Raw genomic sequence first — 18,140 nt, 5'->3', positions numbered from 1 at the left:
TTTCTGCCGTCGGTTATCGTTGCCGTCACATGAAGAGCATAGTCGTTTTAATACTGTAACACAACATGGTTTTGCTATAACAGTTGCTCATCTCAGCTAGGAAGAACGTTGTCATTATAACCATAAACATCGGAGAAGAAAAAAAACTTGAAAAAATGACCCCTGAATTCACGGACGTCTACACAATTACAAATTACGTCATTGAATATTGTGCACAATATTTGAATGTCACGAAGGTATTTCTGGTAGGTCACGTGATGATAAGGAGGGAAGTATCACATTCTATAATGAATAAAGTTCATCATAAAAGATGACCATGAAAATGTGGAGTTTCCTGCGCAAAGTGCTTTGTGGCGACAATAAACGGTGCCATGGTGGCTAGAATAAAATTGATAAGGCGGTTCTAGCGTCGAAGAAACGTGATTAACAAGAGGAGCAAATACATGGGGAAATTACACATTTTGCTTTAATGGAAATTATGGACAAGATAACCTTAAACAAATTCGTAAGGGTTGTTGGTGTAACAATGTCGTTGAGATAACGCCAAATCGCAAGTGTTATCGTTATTAGCATATAGTATGGAAATGTTCCTGTATGGTTTAATTATTTATTATCTGGTTCCTAAAACCCAAAACTAATTCCATTGCATCTCATGGTTCATATAATTCATTGCCACAATGCTGTGTGTGTGGGAATTGAATCACGTGCTGATAAAATAGTAATTTAATGTAATCTTTGTGGATGGTTTGCCCTTTGGACTATATGATCATTTAAAGTGGGGTGAATTAAAGGAAGGGGTACGAAGAAAGAAAATTGGTGAAGGAAGGAAGGAAGGACGGGCTCGGAAGGGAGAAATGAAAGACGTAGAAAGAAGGGAAGGGAGAAAGGAGACACGTAGAAAGAAGGGCAGAGAAGGGAGAAATGGGTGATGTAGAAAGAAGAGAAGGGAGAAATGAGTGATGTAGAAAGAAGGGAAGTGAGAACGGAATGTGGTTGAAGAGAGAACCAGAGAGGAAATTAAAAATCGAGAAGACCCACATTTGACAAGGCATAAAACGTAGGTCTTAACATAGTTTGCCTTGTTATATATAGAGATATAAACGAATTGTCCAATGTTATCATTATGGTTCCACTGATAAAATAACACTAATACAAGAACCTGGGATTGAAACCTTGGCCTTTAAGGGGTACACTCCAGATCGGAACGTTTTTGCTTTATTTCACCATAGACTGTGTTGGGTCTATGATTTAACGTTGTTCCACATAAAGGAATGATTACTGATATTCTACTCACTGCTAGTCTTATTGCTTACTGTTACAGTATAATACCTCGTTGAGAGGCCAGGTCATATTTTGAATTCTTAAAACAGCTTTACTTTGTTTTCTACTTGACAAAAAACAAACAAATATAAAACAAGAAAAGAATTATACCAAGTCCGTGTTTGTGGAACTCACCAATTGTAAAAAAAAAAAAATAAGTCAAAGTTTACATGTACATTCTGGTGTGTTTAACGATGTTGCAAATATTCCGTGCAGAGACGTGACACGCGATCTGATTTATCCTCACAATAAAAGCTGTGCAAACAATCACTGATCTATCGTTAATATTAAAAACCATCGCAATTTTCCGACAGAGTATAAAAACCACAAAAAAAATCTATAGTGGGCGGACTACTCTTATTAGATACCATTCATGTCAGATTATCGTCCATTTGTATCCAACAAAAGAATCTCCCATATATAAATTATTACTCCTGGGAAAATCAATATAAATACTGAAGGGTAGAAAAAGATAGCGGGTCGTATAACTTTTGTCGGTCATCTCATAAAAAGGTTCAATTAAACCGTAATAGGTGCACTGTGGTTTAATTATGCCGCGTATTGTCTCCCTGACCTATTTAATGTCACACTGGTACGATTTTTGAGTCAACTACCCGGATGTGAACGATTGTGGACTCTTAATTTCGATCAATTTATGCGTCAGTCATCATTTTAGACCAACATTTTGATATAGGATTATTAAGGGTGGATATTTTTGTGATTTTAATCCAAAATCCAGTTTGTAAGTGAGCAAAAGTTAAGAAAGTAAAAAAAAAAGATCAGACATTTTTTTAGGAATGTGGACGACTTCCCCAGCACCAATTTATGTTCATGTTATTAAATGACGAATAGCCCGTCCCTTGCTAGATGTGTATTTGAGTCTTAGAAATTAGACGTGACTAATATTCTCGTTATCAGCTCACAAACACCGAATGTGCTCATCATTATTGTGTTATATTTCTATGCTACGTATAAGATATAACCACTGGAGATTTCGCCTATTCAATAGCTACATTTCGACTAGTGAGGGCGCACATCACTAGCTCTACGACTTGAAAGCCGGTTCAGGTCCTCATCACATTTTTTTTCAAATGAATGATAGAATTAACAACGATCGAGGCTTGATGACAATCATGACTAACTGCTAGTGCAAATTGGGGAATAATCACCAACAACGAGTAACTTAAAATCCATTTTTTTTATATGTACAAAAAGTTGTTTGTAACTGTCAGAGACAAGATCCGTGAACATAGTCTGAAATGTAAGATGTGTACTCATAAGCCTGTCTGGGTCAAATAGGACCATTATGTAAACAACAAAAATGTCATCTTTATATAGGTACGTACATTCAATTTCATTAAAAAAATATTGTGCCTTTTCATGAGGTTAAAGGTCAATCCATCCACTTCCCAGTATACACATTATCAATCAACATTTCGCGTGTTCACTTCACTGTTTGATACAAAACTACTCAATTTTAATTTGAGCTTTGAATTTGATTAAAGAGACTGCGTGTATACCACTTTCACGGCCGAGTGTATCGCCCGTATTGCAATCCATCATTGTTTATAACGTTCACGTAAATGACAAAATATGACACTGGAAGGTGAACGCAGTAAGCAAGTTTAATTAACATCTCACCGTATGTGTGCAACGTATCGTAGAGAGAAATGACGTCGTAGCAATAAAAATGAAATCAACATGGCTGATGAAATTAATTAACTTTCTACAGCTTCAATTAGCATAACATGTATGATTGACGACAGAATTTTATGACGTAACCACCTTTTACTATCTATACAATTTACTCAGTTTCCATTGGTTCCTGAATTGTACATGTTATTTCACACTTTTTTGGAAGTGTATGTTAACACTTATGAAGACGAAAAGACTGTCACATATGTTTTGTTTCTATCTATAGATCTAAACATACGTTTATTGTTTATCAAGTGTGCCCATGAATTCCTAACGATAACCATTATGTGCAATAGATTACAGCTAAAATGATGTAGACTTGGTGTGGGACATTACGTTTTTGACACAGAGCTAGACATATTTCAACTCTAGACTAACAATAACAGAGACACGCAACACACACAGGATCCTTTGCCCAGTCAAATTGGACACAGATAAACATTGCTATTCATTCATTCATTCATTCATTCATTCATTCATTCATTCATTCATTCATTCATTCATTCATTCATGATTATGATCACCTTAGAAACCAACTCTTACCAATCAATATTCACAACCATCCCAATTACAATAAGTTTAAAATTATAATGAGTACTGCTAATTCAGATATTCTGCTCAATTTATGGAAATATGTATACAAAGCTATGGAGATGAGAACTTTCAGAGTAAACTATGTAATATATTTTTCTCACTTTTGATATCTCTACGACAGAAACGTATTTTTCACTATTTTGTAAACTTAGCATATGAGCCGGAGGCCTAGAAACGCAACGCTATTCATTCACAGTGCAGTAAAAACAGACTTCTAAAAGTAATGAAAACATTACACATGGAAATGGTAACATTTCAACTTGACCACTTTTACATCCCCACTATGCACGGCACCTCTAGTGTCCGACTGTGTGTGTCATGTTACATGATTGAAACACCAAACCAACATCATTTTAGCTGTAACTGTAAGCGATATTGATATGAAATAGCGTATATCCTGACAAACAGCTCGACGTTATCAACAAAAACCAATCGGAAATATTGCTTTATTAATCCCAAGTCTTGAAGCCCGATAAATGAAACGTTCTGGGAATGAAATACAGTCTTTCATTGGATGTGATTGATTGCTTTAGCATGCTATATAGTTTGTATTGATTGATTGCTGTATCGAGCACTGAACGATGGATTGATCGGTCGGTAGGTCGGTAGGTTGGTTAATTTTGTTTCATTGCAATTGATTGATCTATAAAATGATTTACTGTGAAAAGTTAGTTACACGCAAGCAAACAGGACATCTTTTCGCACGCGCCAAACGTCACACTCGCACATCACTGCAATGACATTCAGGTTCACGCGCACTGGCACTCACGGTAGTGCGATGTATTTCTCAACTTTCTGTATGAGGTAAAAAATACACAATTTCAAAATCTATAAACTCATCATGTATATAACGTGTATAGCTAGTCTATACCCCAGCTATTTGCAGTGTACTATTGTCAACAACTTAACTTAACTGACGATTAAAGAAAGGACCGTCACCAACCAACCGACCGACCGACCAGCCGACCAACCATGGCAACAGCCAACCAACCAAAAAAACAACCAACCAACCAACCAACCAACCATCCAACCAACCAACCAACCAACAAACAAACCAACCAATCGACCGACCGACCAACCAACCGACCAGCCGACCAACCATGGCAACAGCCAACCAACCAAAAATCCGACCAACCAACCATCCAGCCGACCGACAGACCATCAAATTGTGTGATTGTCACTATGAAAAGTATACAAATATAAAAGAATCTTCGTCATGTCTTCAATAATTTAAGAATGTATTCTATAATCTGCCTAAATATCAACAATGTATTAGCAATGCTCCGACGATTAATATAAACAATGTAAGTACTACCAATAGATATCTACATGTGTCCGTCTGTAGCAGCCATACAATAACCAATAATCTCAAGACACGTCTAATTGAATTGTGAGTTTAGTATAATTACAATCATTAGTTTAATAATTATGCGATTTAATTTATTTAAATTATCATTTACTATTTGCACAGACGTAGATGTGAACCCTGAGTCGGTTATAAGCTGATCAATAGATTCACAGATTATAGGCACATGATATAAAATGTCACAGTATAGGCAATTGATTTAAAAAGTCCTTACTTTAGTTTGACAGTAACTAAGAGTTCATATCGATGTTTGCGATTATAAAAGGGCTGAACATGGAAGTCACGATAGGTCTTTTCGGTTCATCGCTAACCGTATCGAATGCCAATAAGTTTGAACAGTGCTAGTGAGATATGCGTGGTCACGAGTTCGCAGTGTATCACCATAGATCCTACACGTAGGGTCTATGATTCAACATGATTTGGTTTCCCCCCGGGGGTTTTCTCATGATACCGAGCCTCGACCTCTGTACAGGTCCAATCAAATAAATAAATAAATAAAATAAATACAGTACGATATTGAACTCTGTAAGCCTACAGACCCAATAAATGACATAGACATCTAGTACCTTACTGTAAATAGGCAAAAAAATTGAATGTCTGTCTGTATGTCTGTCTGTCTGTCTCGCTCTCTTTCTTTCTTTCTTTCCTTCTTTCGATGTCAAAAAAATGTTATTGACGTCACTTGGAGATATGTAATACACGACGTAAGATGACGACAAAAAATACAAACCCGGGTCGTCAATTGATACTAACACTTGGACATTTCCACCAGTGATTACGTACCCAAGTCTTATCTTTATCGATCACAAGAACACAGCACAGGAAATCTAACGTGTGTTTGAGCGGAAAATAACATAGAAAAGCAGACCTATATTTTCCGAGTCCACCACTACTAGTATTTTACCGAGGCGGTATTTAATCATCGCGGGAATTTGTAGATTTAATACACTGAAAATCGTTTGTACGGGTAATTATCGCGGGAATTCGTACAACATCCGAATTCCTAGAATGGCCTTCATGGCAGCCAAATGATAAAACAAGCCGTAAAAAACACGATAATGTAGTCCCCCGATTGCTATTTGTGACATTAGTGGACGTTTACTAGCTTTAAGATGATGGGTTGCTAAGGCCGACGATAAACAAATAGCTCTCTCGAGAACGACTCAGCGATTTGTCATCATGAATGTTGCGCCCCCAGTTCTTTTTACCTAACCCGGTCTGCAGACGCGCAAATGCGTAACATGTGTTTACCTTAGAAAGTCGATAACGGTGATATAATATACAAAATGCCGTTAAAGTCACTCATTTTCTCACTTACAGCGGTTTATTTGATGTTGAAGCGAACGATCAATTCTGGTCGCTATGCAATTTAACCATATCTGCAGCTAATATTCTCTCTCACTGCTTACCACACCTGTTACTCTCAGGTCTTCATACAAGTCGATTCACTACACAGCCAGTTCCATGGGTCGGTCTTTTTGAAATTCACATCAGGGGCTTCCTTTTCATTCCACGTCATCCGACTTGAAGGAATCCCTTGTTCTGTGTCAGTGCCCCAAGGACGTACTTTCGGGTCGCCAACGAGACAAGACGATTGAAAATCTCTAGGGGGCCGATTTTTGTCCAATCAGAAAAGTGCTTTGAAATTAACCAATCACTAAATAAACACTGGCTCATAACACACCACAAGCAGATTCAGTATGCTCCGATGACCTCTCTCCACTCACGCCAACATGAACAAGAAATCGCTCATTTTTGGAGGCTAAATCATGGATAACTGCTAATTTTGTGAATATTACTGATGTATATGGTCTTTAGGAGATAACCAAGGCGTAATTTTTGTGGGAAGGCTGTATAATTTGAAGATACATCGTTTTTGAAATTGCTCGGAATTACATCTCGTTGCTTGGTTTCCCTCTCTCACACAGGACGGAGGTGGGACACACGGCATGTCGACTTCGACCGACGCCCAAAGTGTAAGCACGAGTGCTTCAGGAGCCACCACAAGACTCCTTGGATATTGTCAGAAAGGAGAATGGGCATCTGTGGAGCAAGTGATACGGTCCTTAGACCGTGGGGACCCCGAAGCATCAACGCCAGACGAAGTAAGTTTCCTTAAAATTTACATCTTGTATCCCCGGAGAGTTATCCTCATTTGAATCACGCTCCAAGTTTCAATACATTTAGTGGTTTCTCTGTTTATAGAGATAGTGCAAAGGTCGGTCAAGATAGTGATTGTTTTTCTCCCTTTGATCACCAGGAGACAGGAATGACACCACTGATGATCGCTGTCAGAGAAAACAAACTCGTGGTAGCGGAACGTTTACTCGAGCTCGGGGTCTCCATCAACGACCGTGCTAAGGTACGTACGTAGGGAAACAAATCTCTCGCAGCCATGTTTTGTCTTGGTAACATGAGTGAAATTAATTGAAAACTCACTGGTGGTTCCGTCATTTGCAGATATAATCTGTTAGTGTATAACTTTGATTTCGTTGACAGGGTAACGTTACTTAACCCCCCACCCCCCCACCCCCCGATGGGCCTCAATGAATACACATGTTGTGTTGAAGTTGTACACTATAGATATGCAAATTTTTGTCAAGAATGTACCATAACATGGTATTTTACTAAGCACACTTCCTGTCATTGCTAACTTTCCACACTCGAGTGGGCGGGAGATGGTGAAACGACGTGTCGAATTTAAAAAGCCGTGCCCTGATCCTTCAGTGTATTGTTTCAGGGGTTTATTTTCCGTCTTCCGTTATTGTTTGAAATAAGTCACCGATACGCCGCTACATGGCCGTGGGGAATCATATTGCATGGTGATTGTGATATACAGTATTGTGCCAGAGTTGAGAGTTTTACGGTACGTACGTATCGGGCCTCCAGGGAACTAGAAATCGCAGGAAATTTCTCACAAACGCTAGAATTCATAGAATTGTAAACAAAGAAATGTCGATATAATCAGTATAATGGAAGGAGTGATTTTTCAGCAATTAGCTATATTGAAATGAAAAGTCAGATATTGAACGGCTTTAGACTAAGTTATATGAAAATTGGTTTAGTGTTGCTTGAAGCAGGTATATTCATGTACAATTTTGACAAATATTTAAAATAAAATTATGTAGGGTTTGAGGTGTGCAGCAGTTTCATGGAATTTGTAAAGAAGTGAGTGGTAATAGAGATTCATATGTATGATGTTATTTATATATGAAAATGCAAAATTGTTTTTTCGAATGTTCAACCATGTTGATTAGAAATGCCAAAAATCAAGGAAGTCAATTTTTTTCATACAAATAAAAGAAATGTCTTTTGAATAAATTTAGATTACCAGTTGATGAGCTTGGCTTGAGTAAATTTATGGTAGTCTGGATGCCAGCTGTGGTCTAACCACAAATCGTAATGATATTATTACTATGGCAACAACAGAGTTTCTAAAAGAAAAAGAAAAAAACCACGCTAGTTATTTTTGATTGCTGTGTATATGCCCTTACCAGTTGAAAGATTGGGAAGCCCTTTTGAGTGTCTGAATGAAAGGGTAATTCAGTATTGAGACATGTAGAGTTGATTGCTAGGAAAATTGTTGTCATTTGAATTGATGGAAGTACAAACAGAATTGAGTGTTTAATATCAGTGTAGTGTTTGCTGAGTATGTCAGTGGCTTTAACAATGACTTACTGCAGGCTGAGAAAGTGGCTTGCTGTCAATTGTTTTTAAGTACTTGTCAAAAATATTGCAGTGGCGATATTTTTGTTTGAAGGGTGACAATTGAGTTTGTGTGTATTCATGAATGATTTTGCTGCACAATTTGCTAAGTTGGTGGTTAATGAGTACATTTTGTAGACGAATAGTAAAGAATTCAATTTTTTGAGGATTTGATTTTTGTCACTAGTTATTGCCATGCTTAATGTGTAGATTTAAATTAACAGGCCTTTTCAAATAAAGCTGAAAATTTTATTGAATTATAAGAAATCTTCACACCTTTAATAAAAATTATATTATAGACAATTAGTATAATGGAATTGGATATTATAGTAGTGATTGAAAACCTTGTTTTTCAACTGTAATGAAGCGTGCGTGTACTAGTTTTGTAGACAGACAGACAAATATTATTTCTAGATGTTGAATAAATGGTAAAATGCCATCCAATTGAGGTGGGAGATTCCAAAATTCACAAATCGGGGGCATATTTGCAGAAATCAAATATCTTAATAAAGATTAATAAATTTCAAATAAACCAGTAATTTAAAAAAATAATTATTATTTTTTAGAATCACAATGAAATGTTTCAGGCACTTTAAATGATATGTTTATAATAAAATAAATTTACAAATCTTTAAAATGACCAGGACATATTCTGAAAAATGGACATATTCTGACAAAAAATTTGAAAATGGACATATTCTGACAAAAAATTTCATGATATACAGTCAAAATATCTTGGAATGAAAGCTAGAAAATTGTTAGAAATTGAGGAAATATTTCAAACAAAAATACACAAGTATATTTTAGACAATACATTGCGTAAATTTTACTAGTGATCCAAAGCTGAATTCTTTGAAATGATAAATTAATAACCAGTCGTTCACCTTCGTGAATTTAATAATAGTGACTTCGTGACTAGAGCTAATTAGATAAATTACATCGATGTATATCATTAGACTGATTTGACTGATTTGAAAGATTTTTTTTAAACCATAGAAGTCAATCATTACCCCCTCCACTGCCACACAATTGTCTAAAAGTATCGACACTTAAAATTTGATAATTTCATCACAAAGACAGAAAATCTGACAGACTTGTATACCCAAGGACAGTTCATTATTCACTGCTTCATGGTCATGCCATGTTGGCACACCATTTTTATCAAAATTTTTGAATTTAATGACAATGACTGACAGATCTGAAAGATTAGGACATCAAAGAACAGTCAATTGCCCCCCCCCCCCTCCACTACCACATGATTGTTCAATAATGCTGACTCATTAATTTTCAAAATTTGATAAATTTGATCATTTCTACTAAAATTACATGAAAATTGTGATTACATTCGACAAATGAGGTTCATATTCTGAATTCTCGTCTAAATTCTAGTTGATATGTTCCAAAATTTGCTGAATGATAAAGAATTTTGAAGTAAATTTGATATAAAAGAGCTTTCTACTATTTTATAGTGCATGATGAAAATGTAGCCGTTGTTATCCATATTTCATGGAAATACGAATTTGATAAATTTTACACCAACCTTTTGCAATAATTGAGAAAAAAAAAGTTAATTTCTAAAATTTTGGATTAATAGGAAGTTGAGATGTCTTTGAAAGTTGCAGAAAAATTAAGAATTTGTTCAAGTTGATACGGTGGGAGGGAAATTATGTTGTATTGAAAATTTGGAACATCGTCGTAAACCACAGGCATCTTTATGGCACTGTCCAAAATGTGTTCGCCAGAGGCTGTGGTTGCGGACGGTGTTGCATCAGCAGAAATATGTGCTCTGCCGTGTGAGAATGAGTTGGAATTGCAACACTGGTTGAAATCGTTAAAATACTTCTGCGAGGGCTGTGAAACACATTGATAAAATATACACTTTATTTTCAAGATATGAAATTTTTACTGAATAATATTTTTGACTTTGTAGAATTTGATTTTGTCATGTATGGCACTAACTTGAGGTCAAAATACAAAATTGTATTTAGAATTTATGTCAAGGTGAATAGCATAAGAATGTGTATCTGATGCCAATAGTACCTGCACTTTAACAGTAGACTTAGTACCTAGAAATCATTATTTTGGCATTCATATGCCCGTATTACTTTGTGAAGTGGTTGTCAGAGAGGTGAGTCAGCCATAAAATTGTCATGACATCATTGTAATTTTATACATACTGAAACAGCTGCCTTTCATCTTGAGAAATATATTTTAAGTGTCTAAGTACATGTAAGTGTCGTCAAAGGAAAAATAAGTAGAGTATTATTACGAGAACAACTATTATTTTTGTTTGCAGAAATAAGTGAAAATAGCAAAAAATGAGTCGTAAGCGGAAGTACAAGTGTTGGACGTATGCTGTATAGTCAGTCATCACATTGCCATGCATGAGGTGTCTCAAACTCTCTATTGATTTTGTTTTACATGGAAATCGATGCATTGCAACGATCGTTGTGCCCCAAGCTTATTTCACTGTCTGTTTGACCTAATGTCCATGTTTTTACCACAGCATAAAATAATCTTTGGTATTCCTTGTGTTGAAGAAGTACTTGTTCATGCCATCCAGTGTGTTTTTTCTTTATGTTTATTCATTTAGAAAATTGTTGAATTAAATCATACCAGATTATAGAATGATGGTAGAGGAAACTGGAATATTTTATACTTGAACCAAAAATTTAGAGGAAGCAGAAGAAAAATCAAATTAAATTCAAATTATTTCTTGCACTTGTGAATCAAAAGTTACAGTAAAATGTTGGTAAAAGAGAAGAGGTATCTGGTAAGATTGTAGAAATTCTGTTTAAAATTTAGCCATCATGAAGTACAAATGCTGTATAAAATCCAACCATTATGAAGTATCTAAATCCTACTATTTCGTCTTCAAAGCAAGTGTAAGAAATCAAAAATGCATTTTACCATATTCTGTCATAAAAAAACATTGCATCACAGATGTTAATGACTATATTTTTTGTTTTTCACTGAAGATAAAATGTGTATGTTAGCAGAGAGCACGTTAAATCAGTCTTCACAGTGACAGAATGATGTGAAGAATTGAGGTGAAGTCCTGCAACAGAGACAGTGATGCATAAATCGGTTCACTTTGTGTTGTATTGATGGACATACATATTGTTTCAGCTGAGAGCTTTACTTTGTAAGTTACGTCAACATATCCATAATTGCTGCTGTTAAGTTGATAGAGTGTCATCGCTGTCACAAGTTACAACAGTGTCAGGTTGCCATGGGGATAGACACTGGATGTTTAAATACATTACGTTCATCCTACCACCTATTTCCTGGTTTTCTATGTAAAGAAACTGGCATGTAATATGTAATGTAGAATGAAGACTGTGATATTGGCAAACAAAACTTAAAACTGCAAAATATTATGTTTGCATGTAATTTTCATTGAACAGAGAAGTTGCTTGTATTTAGGGGAAATTTTGATTACTTTTCATTTACTGTTGAACGTGCTAATGTTGGGCTTCCGGTAGTTAATAATGCTTCCAATTAATATGTTATAGTCCACATGCTTGTTTAAGGTGTATGGACAATATATTAGTCTCTATAGCAACACATATGTGTGAATTTGCTTTGAAATGATGTCAGTGGAGTTCGATATGTGGCATAAACCTGTATATTCTAAACAATTTATAATTTTAATTAGAATTTCAAACATTTGTATTTTCAATTAAAATACTTTGAAATAATGAGATACTAAGAATGATTTTTTGGTGCTAAAGTATGTTTAATAATAACTTTTTGTAAGAGCTCAAGGTGCAAAACTAGTATAAGATTTAAGCTGTTTTTAACTTCAATATTAACATGATGTAAAATGTATTCTATTCTTTTTGAGAACAGACTTCGTGAATTGTTGAAATGTTAAAAGTGATACTTACATCTCTGTTTCTTTAAAATGATAAATATTGAAAACAACCTGATAGATTTGCATTTCTGAAGTTGAAAAAATTTAATTTAAAAAATTTAATAAGGATTCACTAGAAAATTAAACGGATAAATTCAACAAAAAGAATTAGTGGAATAGAGTGAAGATTAGATAACTTTGTGTCATTCAAATCCATAGTTTCCTAAGAGTTTTTAGATGATTCTTTGTTTTCCACATAAGTAATCTATTTTTCATGTACATTTGTGGGTGTGATTACCTCAGGCAAGGCTTAGACTTGATGCTTCAATGACAGGTGGGATGGAATACATGTACCATCACTTGTTGGCCCAGTAATAGCTGTGGTTGTACATTCACTCTCACATTTCAGCAGCATAATAAGATTTATCGAGTCAGTATTTTTTTCTAGTTTACTTGTGTGCAATTTACACATAAACAAGTCCCTAGAAACATCCTTCCCCTCTCCCTGATCCTATACATAAATACAAATAAAACAATGTAGCCTGTGCTCATTCATCAGCAGCATTCAATTTCAGACTTGGCTTAGGTCAGCATAATGCCATGGTGCAAGCTCTTACCTTTCCCCTACCCATCTAGCATTTCGCTAGTATTCATTTACATGTCTAGCATTTCACTAATGGTCCTGACAAGGCTCCTTATAAATTGAAACACTCATATTTTCCTAATAGCCAAATGAAGAAAGTTATTGCAGAATGATTTTATGCAAGAATTTCTCCTTTTTCTCTAATATAATACGAATAACAACCAACAACAAAAACACCCCAGCTACAAATTACATCTCTCCATTAGCAAAAAGGTCAATGCAATTAAAATTGAGTTAAGAAAGTGAATTTCGTTTGCTAGAAGTGTAATTTAAGTAATATTGGATGATAGCTTTGCAGCAAATGTACAATATAATAGAGCCTGAGGTGATAATTGTTTTTACCAAATTGTCCCAGTCTGTAACCCAAGGTATTTAGCATTTCGCTGTCTGGAAATTGATGTCGTATAATTTTGTTTTTTGTTGTATGTATACTTGTGAGAAATAGCTTGAATATATATAGAACTTATCGCTGCTATTCTGTTTCATTTCTACAATTCTGCAATTCATTGTCACACAATTCTAACCCTTGAATATTTGAATGTAAAAAGAAAATACAGTGTAAAAATATGTTGGGTACTCGGTGTTGCAATGTTTTATTTCAATAAATTTTGATAGTCAAAGAAATACAGTTTGATAAGTTGATTAAAGTCTGACGTCAGTACGTGTTTTAAACCAAGTTTTCATTCCAAAAATATCATTGACTAGAAATACAAATACATTGTATAAATCTCTCTTTTATTACCAGTTATTTTTCAAAATTTACCAGTGACAATGACGCCATTTTTTGACTGATTCATAAAGCACAAATATGTTCAGAGCTGAATCACATCTTTTTTTATACACATATTGTCATTCTGAATATGCAACTGAAACTTGAAGTGATTTCCTTTTTACACTGATTTATTTTGACGTAAATATTATTTCAGCTAAAAATGGCTATAGCCCAAAGTACATACATTTACAGTTCATGTTGTGCGTGAGCATTACAGTGGAACAAGTACACAATAAAAAATCTTGCCTTTGATTTCATATTTCTTTTATGGATAACTATAAATTGAGAGAAGTAATCAAACCAATGGCGTATGTGCCATAGGTTTATTGCAGTATTAAACTGTATGATACAATCGTTATAGCTATGTTACAACAATATTGCTCTTAATGTATGTATTGGATGAAACTATAAACGTTGATGTTATTTCCCAATATTTGTTTATATTCAGGTAATGAAAATATGATTCACCTATGAGGTTTTCTTGACTCAAAGTGATGCAGTTCATTCACGTGTGTTTTCAAAGCTGAATTGAGAAAAAAAGGGAAAATAACAGTGATACAATCTGAATATTTAAACTCATATTTTGAGCCTCGCAGAACCAATTGACATAGACATGTGTTGTCATAAGATATAGAACAACAAGGGTATAGATTCCATATATTTTGTTTCAACCCGTCCAATTTGGCTTGTAGGTGGTCCAGTACTTTATATTTCAACAGAATATTTATGTGGGTTCAGGAGAGGAAAATACTAGTGACATAAGGGCCTTGTTGCTCTGAGCACAAGAATAATTATCACAAAATTCCTATGCCACACATATTTTCAAGAAGGAAATTTTTTGGCTTGATTTAAGAAAAAAATACTTAAAATTGCGAGTTATGAGCATTTTGATTTTAGAACAACAATACAGACATGCATTGTCATGATGTAGAACAACCAAAAAATGAATTTTGTATTTTCTGTTCAAACGTGTACAACTTGGGTTTCCGATATGGTATAATACTGTTTTTGTAAAGCTTTTTAAATGCAGAATAGTGAACATAGAGTGGGAAATCTTGTAAAATTTAGACAGCTTTCCATACATTAATTATGAAAAATGCAAATAAAAAATGATGCTTTTCCTTTTAAAGACACACAAAAGTAAAAACGATGTCAACCGCTTATCCTTTTTGTGATATTAACACGTTTCCAAATTAAAATCTAGAAAAAGCAAAGATGCAGAGGACCATTTTATATCAAGGCACTTTTTTAAAAAGACAATTAGTTGGATTACTTGTGCAGAAAAAGACTTGTGGCTACAAAGTAGCAAGTGTAATAAAATCTATCTCTGCTTTGATTACAGCAATAGCTGTGTGATAAATGCAGACTTCCAGCAAACCATGACATTCTTGATGCAATTAAGGCTATATTCAGATTGATGGCCTATCAACTTTGGTACTGAGGGGGGTAGTAGACATGTACAATCAACGTGATAGTATGTAGGTCTTCTACAGTAAATGGCTGTGATTACAGAAACAAGAGCCGTATTAGAAGTAAGAATGAGCCTCAAGGATTAATTTCGCCTCAAAAGTTCTTGAAATCACTCTAAACTTTTACCATATGAATGCTTGTACTTGAAACGGTCCTCGTGATATAATAATAGAAATTTGTGGGTTCGCCATCTTGTTTTCAAGGAAATTTGCAATCTTTTTTATTTTACCACAGAGTGAAACCACAGTATTTGGCGGCCATATTGGATCCTAAAATGATGTCATTTTGATATCTCTTTCAAATGTTTGACCAATTGAAATCAGCTGTTTGTGGCAATATAGTTAAAATACCAATGTGGTGTCTAAACCATGGATGGTCAAAGTCCCTCAATCAGCACAAAAAGTTGTTCACCCAATCAGTGAACCCCAACTGCTGTAGTGATGTAAACAGTGTATAAGTAGCATCCTGAGCTAACAAATATACCATATTTGGACATTACATAACTGCCCCAATATAAAAACTAACTTTATGGGGGACTGTGTGATTGATGCTAATGACTGTGGCTGTGGATGAATTTTAAATTGTATCTCATACATCTCAGGACTTGTACATTTAGAGTAATGACTTTGACAATACTGTGAGTGGAGGTGTAAACGGTAACGATTCTGTATAGGGACTAGACTAGTGACAATTTGAAATTTAGCACACAATGTTGTACAACATACATCTATTTGACTAGACATAATGGGAGAGAGAGAGAGAGAGAGAGAGAGAGAGAGAGAGAGAGAGAGAGAGAGAGAGAGAGAGAGAGAGAGAGAGAGAGAGAGAAAGAGAGAGAGTCAAAATCATGGATAGCCTCTAGATTTGTAAAATTGGAGATATATTGATGGATCAGAATGGGATGTATTTGATTTGTGAGAGTTGAGTGATGGTAAACAAAGTGATATTTCTGGCAAAAGGAAGTGATTTTAATGTTTGCTAAGATTAGTCTTATAACTTGTCATATTATTTTAGCTGCTATAATAACAGTTTATGATTTATGTCTTCAGCTTTGCTCTATTTACAAACTCATCTTTATAACAGTATGTAATGAGTTAGGCAAATGACAAAGCTGTCAAAACTCTTTCATATTGTTTGAGTCATGAATACATTGAAATTTAAAACTCCTGTGACAGGTAGTATTCCCAATTTGATGCTCAAGACACTTTATTTTGACAAGAGGTTCAAAGATGGATAGAAAACTGCTGCCATCTTTTGAGAGAAAGTGTAGGCCTTTGACCTCATGCATATTGATGAGGCAAATAGTTGAAAGGTATACTGGTTTTGTGTGTTTTATATGAATATTGAGTAATTTAAATGTCATTTTTACTCGCTCGCTTTCCTAAAAGTTGAAGTAGATAGAGGAGATGCGGAGTTCAGTATTGTAATATTTCAAGGAATTAAAGAAGAATTTCTCACAAAGTTGATTGCAGGATAAACTATAAAATGTACAATTTTTCTGCATTTTGAATTAAATAATTGATAAAGTCTGCATTACAAAGATCATAGGTAAATGTTTCCAACTTGTGGATAAAAAAATTATAAAATTTAATTCTGTTTTCAATTTCCTCAGCCTAGTACAATAATTTGAGACACTACCTTTACAAGGAAACAAGACTTCCCACAGTGTAAGGTTTATTTTATTTGCAAATTTTTGTAATTTCACTTTCCAAGAGCCCAGCTAACTCAAGAGCCCAGCCCAATAGTTTAGCCCAACTGCCCAGCCTAAGATCTCAGCCCAAATTGCCCAGCCCGACAGCTCAGCCCAACCTCCCAGCCCAAGAGCTCAGCCCAACCTCCCAGCCCAAGAGCTCAGCCCAATGGCCCAGCCTAAGTGTTCAGCCCAACGGCCCAGCCCAAGGGCCTAAAGCCCAACGGCCCAGCCCAATGGCTTAGCCTGACAGCCCAACAGCTCTGCCCAACGGCCCAGCTCAAGTTGTAAGATATGTCGCATAAGACTTGACAAGAATATAAATTGGGCTGTGTGTGAATAGAAGCAGAAATGTTTCTTCCTCTTCACAATAACTCAACCATAAATGTCTGTAATCATAACGAAAACAAGTAGACAGGTTTTCCTTGTAATACAACAGAGAATGAGTAACTCACTAAATGTGTATGTGCATGTTATTGACGGAGAATAACGCAGCATAATAGCAGCAATTTGGTTGCAATGATCGACAGCCATTTTGTTGCCATTAGCGATAGACTGTATTGAATGACGTTATGTGTAAAAGTAATGGAGACGGCTATGTAAAGGAATATGAGACTTTGTAAGGTAATGTCTCAAATTGGTGTAGGTAGCTTAGAAAATGACCATTTGGAGATGGGAGGTTAATAATAATAATAATGTTAGCTTTTATATAGTGCTTTCCCACACTGCTAACAATCATTACTCTGGCACCGATCTACAGCAGCACAACGGGTCATAATATTTCAACTCTCTTGGGAGCGTGCGAATTATTGCAGCCTCTGCAAGCACATAGGATTAAAGCATTCACATTGCCACCTCTATCCTACCAGGTCCCCAATTGTACAGCTGGATTGACTGAGACACAGTTGTGTTTCAAATCTTGCTCTTGAAAGGACTTTAGTCATTTAAACACAAGAGATGTGTGTACACCAGGTAGCAACCTCTATCCTACCAGGTCCCCAATTATACAGCTAGGTTGACTAAGGCACA

At 35.4% G+C, this 18,140-nt stretch overlaps 2 protein-coding genes across 2 annotated transcripts in view; one reads left to right on the top strand and one right to left on the bottom strand.

Annotated features, from left to right (window-relative positions):
- The window catches only part of LOC144445556 (small ribosomal subunit protein eS21-like), a 372,415-nt gene that overhangs the window by 190,125 nt on the left and 164,150 nt on the right, over window positions 1–18,140 (bottom strand). The gene's annotated exons all lie outside the window — the stretch shown is intronic.
- Window positions 6,925–18,140, top strand: part of LOC144445865 (uncharacterized) — a 69,882-nt gene continuing 58,666 nt past the window's right edge. The window contains exons 1-2 of the mRNA XM_078135507.1: window positions 6,925–7,080; window positions 7,236–7,337. Of these exons, the coding sequence (XP_077991633.1) occupies window positions 6,925–7,080; window positions 7,236–7,337 (258 nt within the window). The remainder of the gene's footprint in view (window positions 7,081–7,235; window positions 7,338–18,140) is intronic.

Source organism: Glandiceps talaboti, chromosome 14, assembly GCF_964340395.1.
Source record: "Glandiceps talaboti chromosome 14, keGlaTala1.1, whole genome shotgun sequence".
NCBI classification, from domain to species: Eukaryota; Metazoa; Hemichordata; class Enteropneusta; family Spengelidae; genus Glandiceps; species Glandiceps talaboti.
The sequence above is the reverse complement of the archived record's forward strand: the minus strand, read 5'-3'. Positions and strand labels throughout refer to the sequence as shown.